The following is a 19,997-nucleotide window of genomic DNA, read 5'->3' on the forward strand; positions in this document are numbered from 1 at the left end:
GGGTCCAAGCGCGGCCGGGGCGGCCCCCGCAGCCCTCGTCCTCATCCGCCAGACCTGACGGAACTGGCACCCACCACCACCAGCGGTGGAATCTGAGCAACACGTCCGTGGCTCCTGCAGACAACCTCTTCCCGACACAGGTGACAGAGTGACCAACCACCAGGAGGGCCATCCTCACTCAGGGCAGGAAGCCTGCCACGCACGCCTGTCTCCTCTCTCCAAGCAACAGTCCCCGAGGGAGGGGACACACGTGGTTACACCAGAGAGACCCCACGGGTCTAGCGGCAGAGCCCAGGAGGCTGACTGCCTTCAAGGCATGAGACGCGACCCCCACCCCCGCCCCAACGACTCTTCCCACACAAATCTCAAACGTCCCAGACATTCATGTGCGTGAAAAACATGCTTCCACCTCTCTGAGCCCAGAATCTTACTGCATTCTCTCATCCACAAAATATTTCTGGATAGCTTTACTATAATGTGAATTTTCCAGGAATTTTACTGCTGTTCAACTCTAGAAAACATCACACGTTGCTTTATTTGAGACTCCACCAAGAACTGCTCCTTTTGTAGTTTCCCATCACCAGCTGGCATCTGAGCCCCAGGACAACAGCCCTCCCAGCCGCCAGCTCTGACGTGGGAGGTTCGGGCCTATTCACTGTCTCCTTATGTAATTCTCCCAGCCTTGTACACATCAAAATCCATGTTATTTTATCATACACTACCATCCTTTTAATTCTCCTTACATTACAGTTAAGGCATTACATTACTTTTTAATTATAAATTATATTTTCTAAACATTGCATTTTAGGATAAGAAGGCATTACAAAAACATTTTTCTTTAAAAAAAGCACTGGTCCTGGTAGGTTTGAGCCTCACTGCCTGCAGAGCGGACACGCTCCACAATGTTCAGTGAGACAAAAGACACGGCTGACCCGTCCGGACACGGTATAAACACAGGGTGAACCACCACGGACCCACGAGCCTCTCCTCTGAAGACAGAGACCCCGGGGTCCCCACCTGGCTGGAGGGCAGCTGTCGGGGCTACGCAGCGTCTGCAGCACCTGCACACGTGTGACAGTCCCAGGGGCCACCCTGCGGGCGTCACCCATGGCCGTGCCTGGCACACAAGCACAGGCGGCCACCTTCACACCAGGCACACACACGCGCGCCTTCCTCAGTCCCGCACGCCCCCGGGCACACACGCGAAGACCCGCAGACACGGCAGCAGCCCGGCCGCGGCTCCCCCTCCGAGCCCCGCCGCCCGCCTCCACAGACACTCGGCTGGGGGGCAGCACTCAGCCCAGAGGCCCACGACAAGACCCTCGGTGAAAGCCCCAGGCTCTCGTCAAGCGGGAAGACAGGTGCCTCCACCACCACTGTGAGGCTTCTTCGGAGCCAGTCGTGGAGAAGGATGAAGACGCCCCCAGGACTGACAGGAGCAGCCGCCCACGGCCTCAGCTTCGGCTCATCTCGGCGGAGCCCCCGGCGATGCCCCAAACCACGGACGGGCAAACAGGTCCAGACAGACACCCTTCCCACCGGCCCACGCTCTCCAGAGGCTGCGATTCAAACGGTGCCTGGACTACTACACACGTCACTACAGTTTGGCGCTAAATAGGGAAAAAAATAGGCACAATAAAAACCACACACAGGAATGGAAAGTCTGATATACTCGAGTGAAATGTATAAAAAGCTACCTGTGAAGAAAAAACCTCTCAAGACTAGCCAGATGGAGCAGGAAAAAAGAGAAGAAATGAATGCACAGCTTCAAAGCTCTGGCAGGCCAGCTCCAAAGAAGAGACGCGGCAGCCTGGTTTATGTCAGAAAGAAGCTGTGAGGACGACCCCAGCCGCCTGGCAGAGGGCCCGGGCTGTGTCCCGGTCCGACTAGGACCCCGCCCCGGAAGCGCCGCGTGGCGCAGACCCGGGGGGAGGTTCTTACCAGCGCACTTTGTTGCAGGTCTGGGTGGCACCCAGAGGTGAGCCCGCCACCATGGGCACCTGGATGGGGCTGTGCTGCTTGTTGGTGACCAGATCCAGTTTCTCTTCCAGGGACTTACACGTGGCCTCCAGCGCCTGCAGCTTGGCTTCAATGCTATCCAATCGCAAGCAGATTGTCTGGTTAATGGAACACAGGAACGACTGCAAGTGAAAAAAAGGAAAGCTTCAGGAGGGGCCTCTTGAGCTCCACGGGGACAGTCCCAAGGAACACCAAGCAGCTCTTTCCCAAACTCAGCTGCCTCTGTTCCCACAGAGCGACCCCCACACTGCAGCTCTTTACCGATAAGCAGAAGCATTTCAGTGCACGTGCGCGGCCTTGTGTATTCACAATGCGACCACTTCATCCGGCCCTTACTTCTCTGTGTGGCTGCGATTCTTAGTTCTGCTTAAGTCCATAACAAAAGATGTAAGTGGACTTTATGATGGGAATCTATTAGTCAGTAAACTTACACATAAAACTAGTCCAATTCTTCCACGAAAACAAATTACGCCCAACATCAAAAGGGCCTGGAAACCCGCCCCGCGGGTTACACCCGCCGCCCCCAGGGTGAAATGTGGCCACGAGGCTCCCGTGCGTGGGAGCTGCACGCCTGCCACCTAGTGGCCACAGAAAGAGCAGCCTCGCCTTCCACGGCCACCCAAGGCCCCCCGACCACAGGGACAGGCGTGGCTCCAACGCCAAGGAGCAGATCAAACACACACCGGACAGGAAGCTCACCCCTCCCACAGCGGCCACTCCTGCTGTGAGTCGACAGGGACGCAGACGGAAGCAGGCTGCCCACCCCCACCCCCAGGCGCACTGGGACACGGGTGCCAGCCACGAACACGCCGTGGGGCAGCCAAGCGCCCCGTTCGGCAGTGCGGCCCGCGTGGGAGGCAGCAACCGAAAACAGGGAAGAGTTTGCACTTCACCTCCTCTCTCTCCTTTTCGCCCTTGACTTAAAGGGGGAAAATGCCCAGAGTGAGAATCACATCAGCAGGAAGGGAGCAGACGGGCGTAGGGGGCCATTCAGGGCAGGCCAGGACCCCAGCGCACAGCGGCAGGAGCCGGCCCGTCTGCCGTCCAAGCACGGCAGACCCACAGCAGCGCCCGCTCCCCTTCCGTGCGGGAGGCCACGCCACAGCTAGAGTCACGTCGTCCCTCGCACGCGCGGCTGGAATTGAGGCCCGAGGCCCGGGAGGCGAAGACAGTGGATGCTCTCAGGGCATCTTAACAGACTGAGCTGATCTTCCGAAGAATGTAAACGCGCTTGTCTAACTGCCCCGTCTGTATGGCAGTAAGGGCAGCAATGCGGTCAATGAAACCCACACACGGTCCCAACAGCTCGCTGGGTCTCAGTCAGTCACTCCCCTGGCAAGTCCCGTCACGGGAGAGTGGACACACGAGGCAAAGGGCTGAGCCCCACGCCCTCACTGACTCCCCTCGGGAGGATGGGCCGTGGAGGCGCGGGAGGTGGCGGCGGGGTCGCGTGGAGACACAGCCCTGACGCCCCGTCCCCCGTGAGCCGCACGGAGGCGCGTCCGAGGCTCACCCTGACAGAAGTCGTCATGACAACCACAAACCAGCGGCTGAAGTCTCGAGATACAATTACCCATGACCCCACTACTTTCTATGATTTGAAGACATCAACCATGCGGCTCCTAACGTCTCTAAGCACAATAAAACCTCATCATCTCAATTCTGACCTAGAGATGGCTCTGCCTGGAGCCGATGAACGTCACTGGTATACACTAACAACACAACTTCACAAACAAAGTGATGTAACAGAGAAAGGCAGAGAATAGTACTCTTAAATACATCTTCTATACACAAGTGATACTGACTAAAAATCATCCAAATCTACTCCTTTTAAAGAGCTCTGGCAATCTGGCGCGCACACTTTTCCCAGGATACGGGTGGCAGGTTCCAGCTGTGGCCTGATGCCCTGCTCACCGGCCGGGTGACGGGGCCGCTTCCACCTTACCTGAACCACGCCTGACTGCTGTGCTGTTTACCACACATGCCTCTTTTGTGATAAAACTACAACTGCGTTTTATTTTAAAATATATGATGTGGAGTTACTGAAGCAGCGGCCCTCCTTCCACTAGTCTGGAATGGAAACTGAACTGCCTGTGTCTTTAAGGCACCCCACAGGTTTCAGCGCACGCTGCTTCTGCTCCTGTTTCTAAACAGAGGCCCCGCAGAAGCAGAGGGCGTGGAGGTCACTTGGGTCCTCCCCTGCACCGCGGCCCTAGTCCCTCGCAGGCGCTGCTGCTCGTCTCTGTGGCTCTGCACACAGCAGACCACACGAGCAAACCCGAGAGCCGGCCATCACCCACTGTCTCGCTCAGCGCCTTCCCAGACGCCTCCACCAGACTTTAAAGTTCAGGCGACGTAAGTGATAGGCACGGAAGTGCATCATCACCAGCGGGAAACACCCGCCACGGGAACTGTGTGCTTCCCTCCGTGCACAGTAGGTCCACAGGTCTACGGAGGAAGAGGCCTCAGGGGGCGGCAGTCCCAATGTCACAGTGTGACTCTGCAAGGGGAAACGTCATGCCGTGATGCCTTTGTGGGGGGTGGAATGGCGACTCCCAGAAATACGTCCACTTCCTCGTCCCAGAACCTGTAAGTGTGGCCTCTTTTGGAAACAGGATCTCTGCGAATGTCATCAAGTTAAGATGAGGTCCTCCTAGGCTAGGGTGGCCCTAAATCAAATGAGACCGTCCTTATAAGAGACAGAAAAGGAGAGACACAGACACAGAGGAGAGGCCACGTGAAGACAGAGGCAGAGCCTGGAGGGAGGCGGCCACCAGCCAGGGACGCCTGGACCCCCAGGAGCTGGAAGAGGCAGGAGAGACCCTCCCCCAGAGCCTCTTCAGGGAAGTCAGCCCTGGTGACATCCTGATTTCAGAATTCTGGCCTCCAGGACCGTGAAAGAGTAAATTTCTGTTGTTCTAAGCCCCTCCCCGCCCCCGCCCCAAGCCCGCACTGTGATTTGTTACGGCAGCCCCACATAACATATAAGTAACCACATGTTAATATTTTTACCTTTATAGAAGGGTCCTGACAATTGATCTCTAGTCGCTGGCGTTTCAAAGCTGGTTCATCTTCATCTGTCACTACATGATTCTCCAATACAACTGAAAATGAAAGCGACAAAAAAACTTTAATATGAAAGGTTTTACAGATTATTTGATATTAAGATTTAATTTTAAGATTTAACATTTGATATTAAATGTTTAACATTAAGATTTAATAGTAAAATGGTAAACAGTCCTGACACCTTAAGTATAAAGGCATCACCTTAAGGTTAAATGAGAAACGGCACAACCCACCTCGTATTTTACTTTTTAAAGGTTTAACTTAAAATTCTCAGTCAGGCAGAAAATAAGATCTCTCCTTAGTCGCAAGAAAAACCTGGGCACTGGATAAACTATTTCCCTAACGCGCCAAAGAGATGATCCCGCCACCGACTGCAGGCTTCTCACTCAGTGCTCCATCCAGCTACCCCTTCTGATGGAACCCAATCACTAATAATGATTGCTTTCCGACCTTTAAGTCTTGTCAGCCGGCCACCTCTTTCCAAAATCAAAACCACTCTCTGAATATCACATACTGTCAGGTGCTGGACATCAAACTAGTCTCAGACGTAACATGCTAAGTTACAGACAAAGCCGCTCCCCCTACAGTGGACGAAACCAAGGCCTTCCCACCAGCACCTTCCAAGCGGTCTTCACAGCCTCTCCATGGATAAGCAACTCAGCCAGTTCAAGGCCAGCACAGGATGGTCCCAACCCTGATGCCTTTATGCCTGTACGTACCAGGTGACTCACCTCAAATCCCTACAATGTAAAGACGCTGAACAGACCTGTGACTCTAACGTGGCCCTTTCAGGGGTCCCAGGCGAGAGCAGGAGACGGTCTGCGGAGCCAAGTCACTAGCCAAAGCCCCACCTCGCAGACCAGCCCCCGGCCTGCAATGCCGGAAGCCCCCGGCCTGCCGGCAGGCTCTGCACTATCCTGTGTATCCACGCCTCAAACACCTCCACGGGACGTGTGGGCGTGAATTCTCATCTAATTAAGCTAAAAAAGGGAAAAATCCGCACCTACAAGTGTCGTGCTTAGCAAAACACAGGTTCCCAGAAGCTTGGTCGAAGCCTAGTCACGCCCACTGGAAGACTGTGATTAAAACAGGGCTGGGAGGACGGAGAGACTCTGGCAACCATGAATCTAACCCTTTTAATTTGCTGAACTCGAGTCCAGAGAGGTTGTGTGACTCGACCAGGGTCACACAGCGGGCGTCCTGTAACCACAGGAAAGAAGACTCCAAGCTCTTGGCAGCGTGAAGCACCTCAAGGCTGTGAGCACAGGGCAGAGGAGCAGGCAGGGAGACGGAGGCCAGCCCGCGGCCGGCGACGGGGACACACGCCTGGGCTCCGGCAACAACCTCCCGCGGGCGGCGTGGCTGCTACTTTATTTTCCTCTCTGTCCTTTGCTGCACTGCTTTTTATAATTCTGCACGTCTTACTCTTAACATTAGACAAAAGAACTCAGTGTTCATTTTAAAGCCATCACAATCACCTGGAATGACAGGCCCGGTGAGAGTTACAATCGTGTGTGTGTGAGGACGGGTGAAGAGACCACAGCCATGTGGTGCATACAGGCAAAGTCACAAGAACCCAAGTATTTTTTTTAAGCCACCCCCAAGTGTTTTTTTGTTTTTGTTTTTTAAGATTTATTTTATTATTTATTTATTTTTGGCTGCACTGGGTCTTTGCTGCTGCACACGGGCTTTCTCTAGCTGTGGCGAGCGGGGGCTACTCTCTCTTGCAGTGCGCAGGCTTCTCATTGCTGTGGCTTCTACTGTCGTGGAGCACGGGCTCTAGGCACACGGGCTTCAGTTGTTGCGGCTGGTGGGCTCAGTAGTTGTGGCGCACCGGTTGAGTTGCTCCGCGGCCTGTGGAATCTTCCCCACCCAGGGATGGAACCCGTGTCCTTGCACTGGCGGGTAGATTCTTAACCACTGCGCCACCAGGGAAGTCCCAAACCCAAGCATTTTGATTTTAAACGGAAAACAGAAAAAAACGAAGGACAATACATGCCAACAATTTTAAAGCAGTTTTATCGCTAGGATTTTAGGAAACTTTTATTTCCTCTACTTGCTTGACTATACATTTCAGTTTTACAAAGTTCAACATTTTAGAAACGAGGAAGAAAATCATCTCAATCTTAAGCCCACTCAGGACGCACACGTGTGGGATGCAGCGCAATGCTGGCCGGTGCGGGGAGGCCTGTGGGGACAGAGACTGCAGGCCTGTCTACACCGGCCTCAGAGAGCCCTGCACACAGTAGGTGCTCATTACACAGCCATAAGCTGTAGCTCCCAGCTATTTAAGGAACCCACAAGGAACCACACCAGGATCGGAAGTGACTGCTCTAATCCTTCTTTGAACTGTAATCTACAGAGAGAGAATTTAACTGGGAAGTAAACTGTCAGAATTTTAATAGTTCTAAAAATGCTTAAAACTTATATAACTGGAACATTTTTTCTCTTATAGCACTGCGGTGCGTGTGTTTTCTAAAGAAACTGACGTCTACCCACCAAAACATGAACAGTTGATTTTACAACTGTGAGGTGCAGTGACAGTGCTGCTGCCTTTTCTCAGTTCTCTGGTATCTGAGGTGTGGCGCTAAATGAGGCCGAGGCTTCACGGTCTCGCTCTAAACAAGCTGGCTCACCTTTACAGAGAAAACTGGGGTTACCGGCTACACGCAGATGCCCTGACTTTGCTCAAGGGTCTGGCAGGCTCTTCATCTCGCCAGTTACCAGGTGACCGTGCTTCTTATAAACAAATCAGAAGCAAAATGAGAAAAACTGACTGAAGAACAGCATTCCTGAGAGGCTGCCCCCGCCTCTTTGTGACTGCTGGTTCAATCCCAAATCACGTGCGTTACCCACCCTTCCGTGCATGACTGATTTCCCAAGGAAGCTTTTTCAGCTAACATAGCAAAGAGACCATGCAAGATAGGCATCGTCATACGTTCTTATGAGATTTCTGAAAACTCTCTTTTCTGTAGGAAAAAAAAGTTAGCATTTCAATTCTATTCCAGAAAGAGGAACCAGGCAACCAACACAATGTGATTTAAGCGTGTGTGCCTGTTATTTCAGACTTAACAGAAATACAAAACATAAAACTTTACGGGGCTTCTCTGCTGGCGCAGCGGTTAAGAGTCCGCCTGCCAATGCAGGGGACACGGGTTCCATCCCTGGTCCGGGAACATCCCATATTCCGAGGAGCAACGAAGCCCGTGCGCCACAACTACCGAGCCTGCACGCCTAGAGCCCTTGCTCCGCAACAAGAGAAGCCCCCGTTCCCCACAACTACAGAAAGCCCGCGTGCAGCAACAAAGACCCAATGCAGCCAACATATAAAAATAAATTAATTTTTTAAAGAAAACTTCACAGAAAATAAGGACACTTACTGAGAAATCTTATTATAAAAGTGCTAATAAAGTGTTTCATAGCTGAAGTTCTTGAAATTTAGGGCTTCCCTTATAAAGTGTCTAATATTTAGTTAAGGTTCCAAAATAGATGTGTGCCTTTAATGTTGGTCACTAAGGGAGATTACCAGCCCTGGCAAAAGTGCAGGAAAGTCGTCTCACAGAATAACCAGATGAAGCATTTCTCGGACATCCATCAGTGTCTTATCAAAACTCTGAACACACACGGCAGTTCTGCTTCTGGGAACTTACCCTACAAAAATATTTGCCACAGTATGCAGCAAGGACCTTTACAGCAGGGTGAACATAGGAGAAAGACGCCGTCCCCAGGGAAGAGGTGGATGAAGGAGGGAGCAGCCGTGCAGGGAACACCTCGCAGGCGTCCACAGCAGCGGGAGAGGCCCAGACGTGACCACAGGGGGCTTTAAAGGGGAGTCCGGGGAACCGGGGGCAGGGCAGGAAGAGGGGCTGAGGCTGGAAGGCCTGGTGCGGCGCAAGGGTGGGGTGAGGGGGTGCGGAGGGACCACTGGGATGGGCGTGGGGGCTGACAGCTCTGATCCGGGCTTTCGTACACAGCATGCACTGCCGCTTCTCTTGTTTCACTGGAGAGGAAACTCGTGGAAGCGCTTTCAGGCTTTTACAGACTGGGGAGAGCGCCGGCTCCCTACCCCCCCCCCCCCCCCCCCCCCCCCGCCCCGGTGCTCTGTACCTGGGTGGTCGGGACTCAGCTCCTCCACTGCGATCTGCACCACATCCGCCAGGTCCTGTTCTGACATCATCCAGGACGAGAGGAGAGTGGCCGGTAGATGGGCAGGAAACAGACTCACGTAGGACAGGGTTTCTGTCACCTAAAAACAAAAGCCACGACAGCGGAGAGGAGATGAACAACCGTGACCTTGAAATGATGGAACTGCTAGCCACATTCTGTATCCAAGAGGACACCAGAAGCCTGTGGGTTTTTAAATATTGGATCTTCTTGCCCCAAACCACCAAAAGCTTAGTGTTCTTTGAGAACTGAGAAATGACCCCAAAACACTGTTCACTGGCTCTGTCCTTCAGCGCTAGACTAGCCCTTACCTTGCCAGTCTAGTTCCACACCCACTCGTAAGGCACCTTCCTAAGAAGGCTGGAATGTGTCACCCCAAGCCAGATGCCCCCAGGTCCCCTTCCTGCCCCTGGAACACGTCCTGTCTCTCGCCTGCCCCCGCCGGCTCTCAGCTCTGCTACACACACCACACCCCAAAACCATCACAAACACACCTCCCAAGTTTTACCCAAACAGATCCTTCCGCCAAGGCTGTCCCCTTGCCCCACTTCTGCTCCTCACACGCCCTCCCCTCCAGCAGGCAGAGTGTGGCTCCTGGGCAGACTGACCCCAGCAGCAGCCCTCTGCCCCGGTCCAGGGCCTGTCCGCCACCGCCTGCCACCCCCGAGACAGCCACATGTCTGCAACACGGTCTGCTCCTTTCTTCCTGCTCCTGCAACATTCTCATCAGGCCTAGACGCACCTTCTCCAGACCAGAAATGAGGCCATGTCACTTCTAATACGACCTATTAACACAGGGGTCTGAAAGTAGCGTTTGAAACAGGGTGCCTGCAGATCTGGAATCGATGCCCCCATAATACGTTCATCATCCTACACCTTATGTTTTACTTACCTGTAAGCAAACGTTTGTGAAAGAAGCAACATGTCTTCCCCAAGTAGACGGCACGCTCCCTGGGGGCAGACGCACAGCACGGCCCCCACCCACACGTGCCTGCTGCCCGCCCCCGCTCCGTGCCCCCTGCCCGGGCAGCTGCACCATGAATTTCAGGTCATCTAGTTTCAACCAAGAGTCTCCTGACAGCGCCTTTAAACGGCTAAGTTCCAACAGGCATAAAACCAAATTCGCAGGTTCCACACGTGTTCTTAAACCCTATAAACCCAGGTTTAAATTCTACAGCTTAAATGGCAGCAGCTCCAGAATTTCTTAGGGACAGCCACGTGGAGGAGCAGCAGCCAAGCTCCTGCCTTACCCTCCCTTCACAGAACGAATGCAGCACCTTCAGCTAAATATGCTCACAGGCGCCACCCGGCGAATGGCCAAGGTGTGTACCTGCCATTTAGACACCTGGCGGGAGACGGAGGGAAGCAGAAGCGCGCCGGCCGGCCCTTCCAGAGCAGATGCCAAAGACAAACGACTGGGGGGCGGGGGGCCGAGGGACCACAGAGGCACGGCCGCTGAACCCCTTAAAAGTCCAGCCAGGGAGGGGTGGCAGTGACAGAGATTTTTAATCTCTCAAACGAGGACAGCGAACCCAAGTCAAAGTCTGTAGCAAGCTGAGAGATCAGGTGACCCCAGCACACGAGCAACAAACCACTGACAACACACGGTCCTCAAGGGAGAAGCAAGGAGGAAGCAGGGCGCAGAGAGAAGGAAAAACGGTCCACTTGGGAACAGAGGCCAAGCCCAGGCGGTGAGCAGCTTCGGCGGCAGACCAACGCCCGGGCCATACGCCAGCGTCCTGGGCCACGGACTCTCAAGACGACGCATCCAGAGCCCCCTCCCGAGCCAGATACACTGGAAAGAAATGACTGGAATAGAATACAAAGCGTGCAGGACAGAGAGAACGAGAGTCTAATCACAGGTGGGACAGGAAAAGAGCCGGAAGAGACCAAAAAACAGCTACTGCATTTGTTACAACCTCCTAAAAACAACAGAAAAGACAGCTCTGGAACATGGAAATTAGAAAAACTATTCCAAATCTAGCCTTCCTTCCAAATATCCAGGAAAATTAATTCCACAGAAAATGAACAATAGAAAATTTTACAGTCAAATCTCGTGCCAAGATAACATATTTAAAAGCGAATACAAGCAGAGCAGCCCCACGACAGACAGTGAGCGCGTGCTAGAAAGATGTGTCCCGACGAGATGACATCTCCATCCTAAGATTCCAAAACAAACTCACATTCACAAAGGAAATTATATCCGATATCACTAACCATAAACCAGCATTAGAAAAACTCAGAAACAAGGGGAGGGAGCTCAAAAAAGATTAGAAATAAAGGAAAAATAAATCTGGAAACGAAGGCTAAACTAGAAGGAATCCAAGAGCAAATAAATACAATAAATTATGCCTTAGGAAAAACAAAATAAAGAAAGGAGAAAAAAATTAAGAATAAAAAGGAAATGAAAGAAGAAAGTCCAAGAAAAAGTAGCGGACTGACAGGCAAAGAGAACTCGATATGTATTTAATAGGGGACTCTACAAAGAAAACCAAAGCAAAGCAATGAAACGGAATACTACAAGTAAATCCCAGAAAACGCTTCAGAAATGGGGAGAAAACATTTGAAACTACTTATAAAACACACAGCACAAACCTGGGGTGGGGAAGGCACACTTTCTTATTTAAAGAAAAAAGAAAAATTACTTAGACATCTAGAGAAAATACCGGACAACTTAAAATGGTGGGGGAGGGGGGCACAGATTATCAAACTACAACAGGAGAAGGGAGACACACACAAGACACTCAAGGAAAGTAATGGGAGCCTTTACATCCAGACAAAATGAGCTTCAAGTACAAAGGCAGCAACTTGTGCCAACACACAGCACTCACAGAACAGCGCTCCCACGAACCTTTCCTGAAGAACCTGCTGGAAAACAAGATTCAGAAAACCAAGACCACTTGGAGAGACAACATCCAAACTGGTCAGTGGCGAGCCGTCTACATTTACACAGAGAACTGAGACAAAAGGAGAAAGCACAGTCTGCAACGGCTCCACGCTCTGACAGCGGAGATACAATTGACCTGCTTAAAAATGGGGAGAGAAATTGGGAGCACATACACAGAACAAATTTTAACAATTTTCAGGGATCACTGAGTGGTGGTGCTGGAGTTCCCTCTGAGAATTCTGTGTACAATGAGGAGCTACAGGGTTTTCCAACCCTACCACTCTCGGCGTCCTTGACGCGCAGACCCGGGGTCAGGCAGAAGAGGTCTCGGGGCCGCCGACGTGACTGGGGCGTGTACTGGAATTGGAAGTGTGAACTCAGGCGTGTGTGCAGACATGGTGCTGAACCCGGTAGCACCGTGCCTCCCTACAGCCCAGAATGCGGAGCTGAAATACCACCTCTCACCAAGAGATCAGGGCTTCCTGGAGAAAACAGCTGATTCCGGCTCTGAGGCCAGGAATATGCAAGATAACACCTTGTCATCCCAGACGCAGGGATGACACATCAGGGCAGTACCGAAAGGACTCAGGCGCCAACTCAAAGACGCTGCTTCTGGCCAAAGGTGGGAAAATGACCATCAACAAGGACAACCACGGCAACGGGCTAAAAGAGAAATATTTTTAAATTCATGCATCCACAATGATACCAAAAAAACGTTACTTTTAGAGGATGCTAGGGAACTGCCTTTAGTTTTTTTTTTTTTTAAGTATTAAAAAGAAAATCATCCTGCCTTTCTATATAAATTATACCACTGAAAAGCCAGCTAATCGTTGTGGAACGTTCCTCTGTAGGCAAGTATTAGAGCAAAGAAAAGACGGAACGATAGCTGAGCACCAGTGGCCGCTGACACCCTGCAGACCAGAGGCCGGCATGTGCTGCCAACACAAGCCGACGAAGACGCCGGGACAACTGGGCCTCGGGAATTCTCACACAACCGGCCTCCAGGAAATGCTCACCACCCACAGGAGCACACGCAGAAAAAGCAAAATCCAGGCTGTGGGGAACTCGACAGTCAAGCAACCCTGTTTAATCAACAGGCAAATGGCATGGAGGTCTGGTGGGGTGCGGTGGGGGGGTCATAAAGGTCCCTGTAAATTAAAGGAGACTGCAACAACAACAAAAAACTGGCAAAACTACGATCTTCTCTATTTGTATTATATTTAATACAAAGGGGGTTTTTTTTGAAGGCAAAGCTCAAACAAAATGGAAAACACTTCTTACACATGCACCAAAGAGCTCATTTCCTTCTTTCACAGTAACAGAAAAAAGACCAATAAACCTCGTCGAAACGAACATAGGAAATAAGAGTGAATTCATAGGGAAAAAAAGTCACAAAGCTTTTAAACATGAAAAGACCCGACCTCCTGCATAATTTTTAAAATGCAAATGTCAACCAGACACTCAGTGTGACCAGTGTGCTGGAGGCGTGTCAGGGCGTGGGCGCTCTTGGGCATGTTTGGCGGGAGCTTAGCTCTGAAGACCAACAGGCAATAGGCATCGAAGTGCTGCTGCAGGGCCCTGACCTGGCCACTGCCCACCGAGGAATTCTCCCGCCACACAGAGTCGTGTGTTTGTGCAAAGATCTACCTACCAGAGAAACAAAACAATCAAGGCATTACTTTTAGCAGCAAAAGAATGGATGCATGCGGTTTTAAAAAAAACAAGTCCGGCCCAGCTGAACAATGAGAGACCAGGCAACGGCCTAGAAGAACCAGGCAGAGCTTTCTAAGGGACAACTCCTGAGATGCGGTATTACACGAACGTAAATGGGACAGAATGTGTACAACATACTTTTCTTTTTTTTTAAGAACTATGCTAGACGTGCACAGACCATCCCTGGGGCATAGAGGTGAAAGGAAACTATATTTGCCTTTTTTATCATGCACATTTATCACCTTTCCAAAAATGAAAGTACTTTTAAAATATGGTCAGACAACTAAACATTGAGGCATCCGCCGCGGGGAAATCCTCACCTCCAACCTCCCTCACGTGCAGTACGACTCTGAGCCCTGGCGCCCGTTCGGCCTCACCTGCACCCCAGCACTCGGAGGCAGACAGGACCTATGAGACCGAGCTGGGAGGGCCCACCAGGAGTCATTCTAAACCTGGGTCCTCTGAAGGTGACCTCTGAGCAGATTAACTGTGGTCAGTACAAAGACCAAAGCCACTCATAAACGCTGTCTTTTTTCTAAACTAAGAACCAAAGCAAGGATTATTAAAGGGATACACTGAACGCCTTCATGAAGGCAGTGGTCCTCAGTTAGATAATACCACCCCACCTATCCTCGAATTGATGGATTTAAAATGTTTCAGGGTCACACTCTGCTTTCAGAATCTAACTTTTAAAACGTTACAGATCCTTTTCCAGGAAAGAAGTTCTGCCAAGTTTCAGAGCCTCATAACCACCAGCGACTGCCAGCCGCCCACCCCAGTACCTGCTCTCCCTGACGCTCAGGCTGGAAGGATCCCAACTCCCAGGGCACGTGGCCACCAGAGAGCCCAGCCTCTGCTGCAGCGCGTGGTGGCCACGGAACCCGCTCCGGCCAATGGCGCGTGAGCACAGATGGGTGCAGGGCAGCACCGGGACCCCTGCTCCCCCGTGCCCTCCTGCTGCTGGCCTCCCCAGACTGCCTGCCTCCAACCTCCTCATACCAAAGGGAAATCACCAACCACCTGCTCTAAAAGTACTGTGGAATCTGCGGCGCTCCGCCAGGCTTAACCTCTGCGAACCGCCCTGAAGCCCATTCGTGATGGCCCCGGGGCCACAGGGCCCAGGTTAATTACCCGTCTCTCACAAAGGGCTGGTGGAAAGTTTTCAGGTGCCCAATTCAAGCTTTTCCTGATTTCTAGAAGCTCCGTGAGTGACTTAAGAAAATACACCGAGCTCACCATAAAATCCTGAATCCCACCCTCTTCCAAATGAGGACACCACACAATTATCCAAGCTGTTTACTCAAAATGACTCTGCTGCCAGCATAAAGTGTCATTTAAAATTCTGCTGACAGTGAAGGTTTGAAGAGAAAAAACTAGGGCAACAAGCCCAAGAAAACTGGAACAGAACGACGCACGTGGGTGCCATTTTGGCAAGTGAAATCTGCCGTTTCTCAGAAGTCCTGGAGATGGTCCCGTCCTAGCATCACAGAGCAGCTGGACCGCGATGAACGTTCGATAATGTCTCTAACAGCAACGACTGCAGCCTGTGAAGAGAGTGTCTTCCAGGGTGCAGGTGGAAAAAGAGCCCATCGACCAAAAGCAACAGTCTCAGGGGACCAGTAAAGTCAATGACGTGAGACACCACGGCATGCATGTGACCAGAAAGGTCTCCAGAACACAATGCTGGCAGAAAGGAGCATCAAGGGAAAACTGCACGTATGTGTAGCCACGTGTCCGTGTGTGTGTGTAAACACCCACGGGATGGTCTGGAATGACACACACGGAGCCAAGGTGACCCACCCGCGAGCGAAGGAGCACAGTGACACAAGCCACCCTTCATCCTTTCGCCCTCTGGGCTGCTGAGCTTTCTGTGATCACATGTTATTTATTGTGCTTACTACCACTGAGATTGTTTTTCTAAAACCAATCAGCGAGTACACAGATGAGGCCAACCACATCAAACCTGGATAGAAACCAGGGAGCCTTCTCCAGCCCTGCCTTAAACCCGCCTCCCAGCCTACAGTGCGTGCGCACCCACAGCCGGGACCGCTCCCGCAGGTGCGCCCCCTGCCCCAGACCGCGCGGTCAGACTTTCTCCTCTCCCTGCGGCTCGGCGCTGCACTCTCCCCACCCGCACGGAGAGACCATTACCTGCCGATGGCGCATGGACCCACCTCACCTCCGACCTCTCTGGGAACTCCAGACCCACGTGACAAGCTGCCTCTGGGCCACCTCCCCTGGGTGTCCAGTCTCAACGTGGAGGAGCCCAAACTGAACCTGTCCCTCTCCACCACCCGCCTGCGCCTCCAGACCTCCCACCCCAGGCACTCAGGCCGGAATCTTCGGGCCTTGGGTTCTCCTCTCTCATCCGACCTGTAGGCAGACTCTCCAGCGTCCTCACTCTGGCCTCGTCACCACACATGAGGACCCCCGCGCTGGCCCCCACCTGGTCTCCCTGGTCTCTGTCTTTGCCCCAGAATTACTGCCAATAGCTGTTTAAAAGCTGCAGGATCACGTTAAAGCCCAACGCAGCGACCCTGTCTGCTCAAAGCCCATGGAAGGCTTCCCGCGTATTCAAGGTGTGCCCTGGCGCCCGGCACCAGCCAGCCTCCCTCCACACCCCTCCGGCTCTCCTCGCGGCTCCTCAGTCCAGGGAGGCCGCCGCAGCCGGGCAGGCAGGCGCCAGCTCAGCCCTCACCCATCACCCACCCCCAGCACCCACCTCCCCGCTGCCCCCGCCTGCTTCACCGCAAAGCCTTTATATCTAACCTTCGACACAGGCTAAAACTCCACCCTGTTCGGCGCGCGTCGCCCCTGCTGGAAGACGCGCCCCTGGGCGGGGGTGGCACACCACGCTCATCCGCGTGGCGGGTCTCGCAGGGGAGCCCACGGGAAAGTCACCCCCCGGGGCAGAACTACGGAGGGCAGCACATCTGCGGACTGCAGTGAGGACTGGACCATAACTAAGTCACAAATCTGTTCAGCGTATGCCTGTGGCCTTCACGCGAGTGACACGTAAGCTTCAACAGGGAAAATACGGGCTGCTCGCGGGGTGTCAGCAAGAGGCTCCGGCAGCTGCTCGGCAGACACACAGGACTGCACGTTTAGTCTTGCTGTTGCTAATTTTTTAACATTTCAGACACCGTAAAATAAAAATGCAAGGCCACTGAAACAGGAAAAAAGAGAAAAGCTACTGTATCGAGCACCCGACTGAGCGTCAGCAGTAAAGGTGAAAAAGGAAATGCTACAGACCGGCAAAAGGCGGCAAGAAAAAGTAACCAGGAAGCCCCCCGTGCCCACCCTGGGATCTTCTCGGTCACCACGAGAACGACAGCACACGGGTCCTCTCATTAGGGACGTCACAACACATGGGGTTTTTAGGGCGGACCCTCTGCACAGAGCTGTTTCCCCCATGGGCCCTTGAACAAGAGCCTGAGCCTGTCTGCAGGAGGCTATGTCCCCGGGAGGAGCACACTACAGCCACGGTGACCCCCGACTCTGCTCCACCAGCACTGCTCCCCAGCCGTCAGGTCCCTGCGGAGCGACCCGTGTGAAGAGACACAGCCCACGCACCACGTCATGGGTGGAAGCGGGGGCATCCCTGGCTCACCGAGGAGGGGCCTTGGGAGTCAGCTGTGCCAGTCCCACCTCCCTTTACAGATGCCAAATACACGGACTGAACACAGTCTTTGGAGGGGCAGGAACATCCCCGATGAGTACAAGAGACAGAAGACCCTAAAGACAAGTCTCGGAGAGCAGCTGCGCAGGATATGGTGGGAACCTCCGGCACCCAGGCCCTGACAGCAGCCCCGCCCTCCTGGACCCGGTCCCCCAGCCACTGCCCTGCCTCTGGCACTGGCTTCACGTCCACCTGAGCAGCGAGGCCAAGTCCACACACCATAAAGACCAGAGCGGTAAACTCCACCCTCACCAGGAAGTGGCCCAGTGTTGCCCAGATAAAAAGCTCAACCTCCAGAAACAGGGCACCTCCAAGAAAATAAAGATTATTCCGTTCAGTCAGATCTGCCTGGATATACATGCAGTAATGAAATTAATTAAAAGCCGGTATGAAGCAAGCAAAGAAATCAACTTTAATTACACAGAGACATGTGAAAAAGACTCGGCTCGCTGACTTTCCGCAAGTCAGTGTGGGGTGGGGGGGCACGCAAAGGAGAAATAGGGAAGGAGGAGAAAATATGACTATACACGACCGGCCAGTGCTGGATCCGCGGGAAGCAGCACTGATTCTTGGGAAAATCCAGGCCACACTGTTTCTCCTTCAAAACAGCTCCCCTAAACATATTTAAGTTTGAAATTAGGAGGTCAAACTAGTCTCAGATGGCAGGTCCTTCTTCCCACTACAGCTAATATGTTTGACTACACTGACCACGTCTATTCACACTTTCCAAAATATATAAACCCCCTCAGATACAAACCACCAATGCAGGAAAGAGAAGTGGCCGGATTCAAGCTGGCTGAGCAGCACCGCTGTCCCAGTTCAAGACACACCGGTCTCAGGACCCCTTCCCCACCTGAAAGTTACTGAGCTTGTGCTTGTGGAGGCATATCTACCAATACCACCGTCTCTGAAGTCAGAACAGAAAATGTGTGACTACTTTATTCATTTAAAAATTACAAAAATCCAATACACTACATATTAACATACAAAACGATTTTTTTCACCAAAAATAACTATAGTTTCTGAAATAACGGCAGCAAAATCCTGGCGAGAAGAGAGACACAGTTTTGCATTTTTATAAATCTGTTTAATGTCAGACTTACTGGAAAAGAACTGGGTTCCCATGTTTGTTGCTGCATGAAGCAGAGGGCAGCACAGCTGCGCAGCCCGGTCACAGGCCTGTGGACGCTCCGCCGCAACACAGCATCGAAACGCTGCAAGGTGAGCCACAGTGTGGAATCTGAAACCATACTGGTGGACTCTGTTACTTTATTACTTTAAAATCTGTCTTGCACTTTAAACGGACATTTACCAGGTCTGATTTGGTCATTTGGAAAATACTGGTTCAGTGAGTTCTGCAGATCTTCCAAATGTTTATTACAGATTATCTAAAGCATCACATTCCTTAATAACAGCACCGATCTTATCAGAAGTCTTGAGGAATTCCCTGGCGGTACAGTGGTTAAGACTCCGCACTTCCACTGCCGGGGTGGGGGTGTGGGTTCAATCCTTGGTTGGGGAACTAGGATCTCGCATGCTGTGCAGCGTGGCCAAAAAATAATTAATTAATTAATTTTTTTAAAAAAAAAGTCGAAGTATTAGGAAGCTGCCAGGCTCACAGTGTCAGATACAAGCTTTATGAAATTCCAATTCCATCTGGAAGCGCAAATTTTACCACTGGCAATAGTGTCAGCTGCTTTCCTTGCTGTGACAGGCTAACTCTGTCCATTTGGTAAGAAACACTGGTACTGTCAATTATTCCTTGAAAAAAAGCGGCCAGTTCGGCTAGCAACCCAAGTAGCTGCAGGAGGGCCTGTCCTCCAGACAACCTCCCAACTCCAAAACGCAAAAGTGCTTTCCACACACTTCCTGTTTAGTCACACAGAGTATTAAAAAGGGGTGTACTCAGGGCTGAGAGCTGACAAAATGAATGATTTTTACTGCTGCATCAAGGACATTCTTAGATGAGAATAGCTTTTCTGACTTGCACGGCGGTAAAGAATCTAGTGACAACTGCAGCTCAAGGACTCGGTCCAAATGTCAACATGCAAAAAGAGCCAAGGGACCGCTTGACGACCATTATGAAAACTATTTTGACCTCAAATACCCCCTGGGAATGTCTCAAGGACCTCCCTGGGGTTCTGTGGACCACACTCTGACAACCACTGCCTTCAGGAATTATACATCTGGAAAGCAAGCATAAGAACCACATACGCATTAAAATGCATTTCAGATAATGTCTGCTATAAAACAGAAACCATAAAAGCAATTAAATGCAACTTTTACTTGATTTGCCAACTGCCAATAATAAATGTAAATACACTGCAGAGGCCTGCATATATCTTGCAGTAAACGTTTTCGTTTCTACATACATAATGCCCATATTTTAATTCTCCTCCTGTCCCTCCTAAATTGCTTGCCCTGTGAAGTATTATTCTGACGACAGAAAATACTACACCTGCCCAAGAT

At 51.8% G+C, this 19,997-nt stretch overlaps 1 protein-coding gene across 5 annotated transcripts in view; it reads right to left on the bottom strand.

Annotated features, from left to right (window-relative positions):
* The window catches only part of BANP (BTG3 associated nuclear protein), a 91,412-nt gene that overhangs the window by 58,808 nt on the left and 12,607 nt on the right, over window positions 1–19,997 (bottom strand). For all 5 annotated transcript variants that reach the window (XM_057711798.1, XM_057711795.1, XM_057711794.1 and 2 more), the window contains exons 2-4: window positions 9,193–9,331; window positions 5,032–5,123; window positions 1,942–2,141 (exon numbers count right to left, since the gene is read on the bottom strand). In XM_057711798.1, coding sequence (XP_057567781.1) covers window positions 1,942–2,141; window positions 5,032–5,123; window positions 9,193–9,262 — 362 coding nt within the window. In that variant the 5' untranslated portion in view covers window positions 9,263–9,331. The remainder of the gene's footprint in view (window positions 1–1,941; window positions 2,142–5,031; window positions 5,124–9,192; window positions 9,332–19,997) is intronic.

The sequence above is a fragment of the Hippopotamus amphibius genome, chromosome 16, assembly GCF_030028045.1.
Source record: "Hippopotamus amphibius kiboko isolate mHipAmp2 chromosome 16, mHipAmp2.hap2, whole genome shotgun sequence".
Classification (NCBI taxonomy): Eukaryota; Metazoa; Chordata; class Mammalia; order Artiodactyla; family Hippopotamidae; genus Hippopotamus; species Hippopotamus amphibius.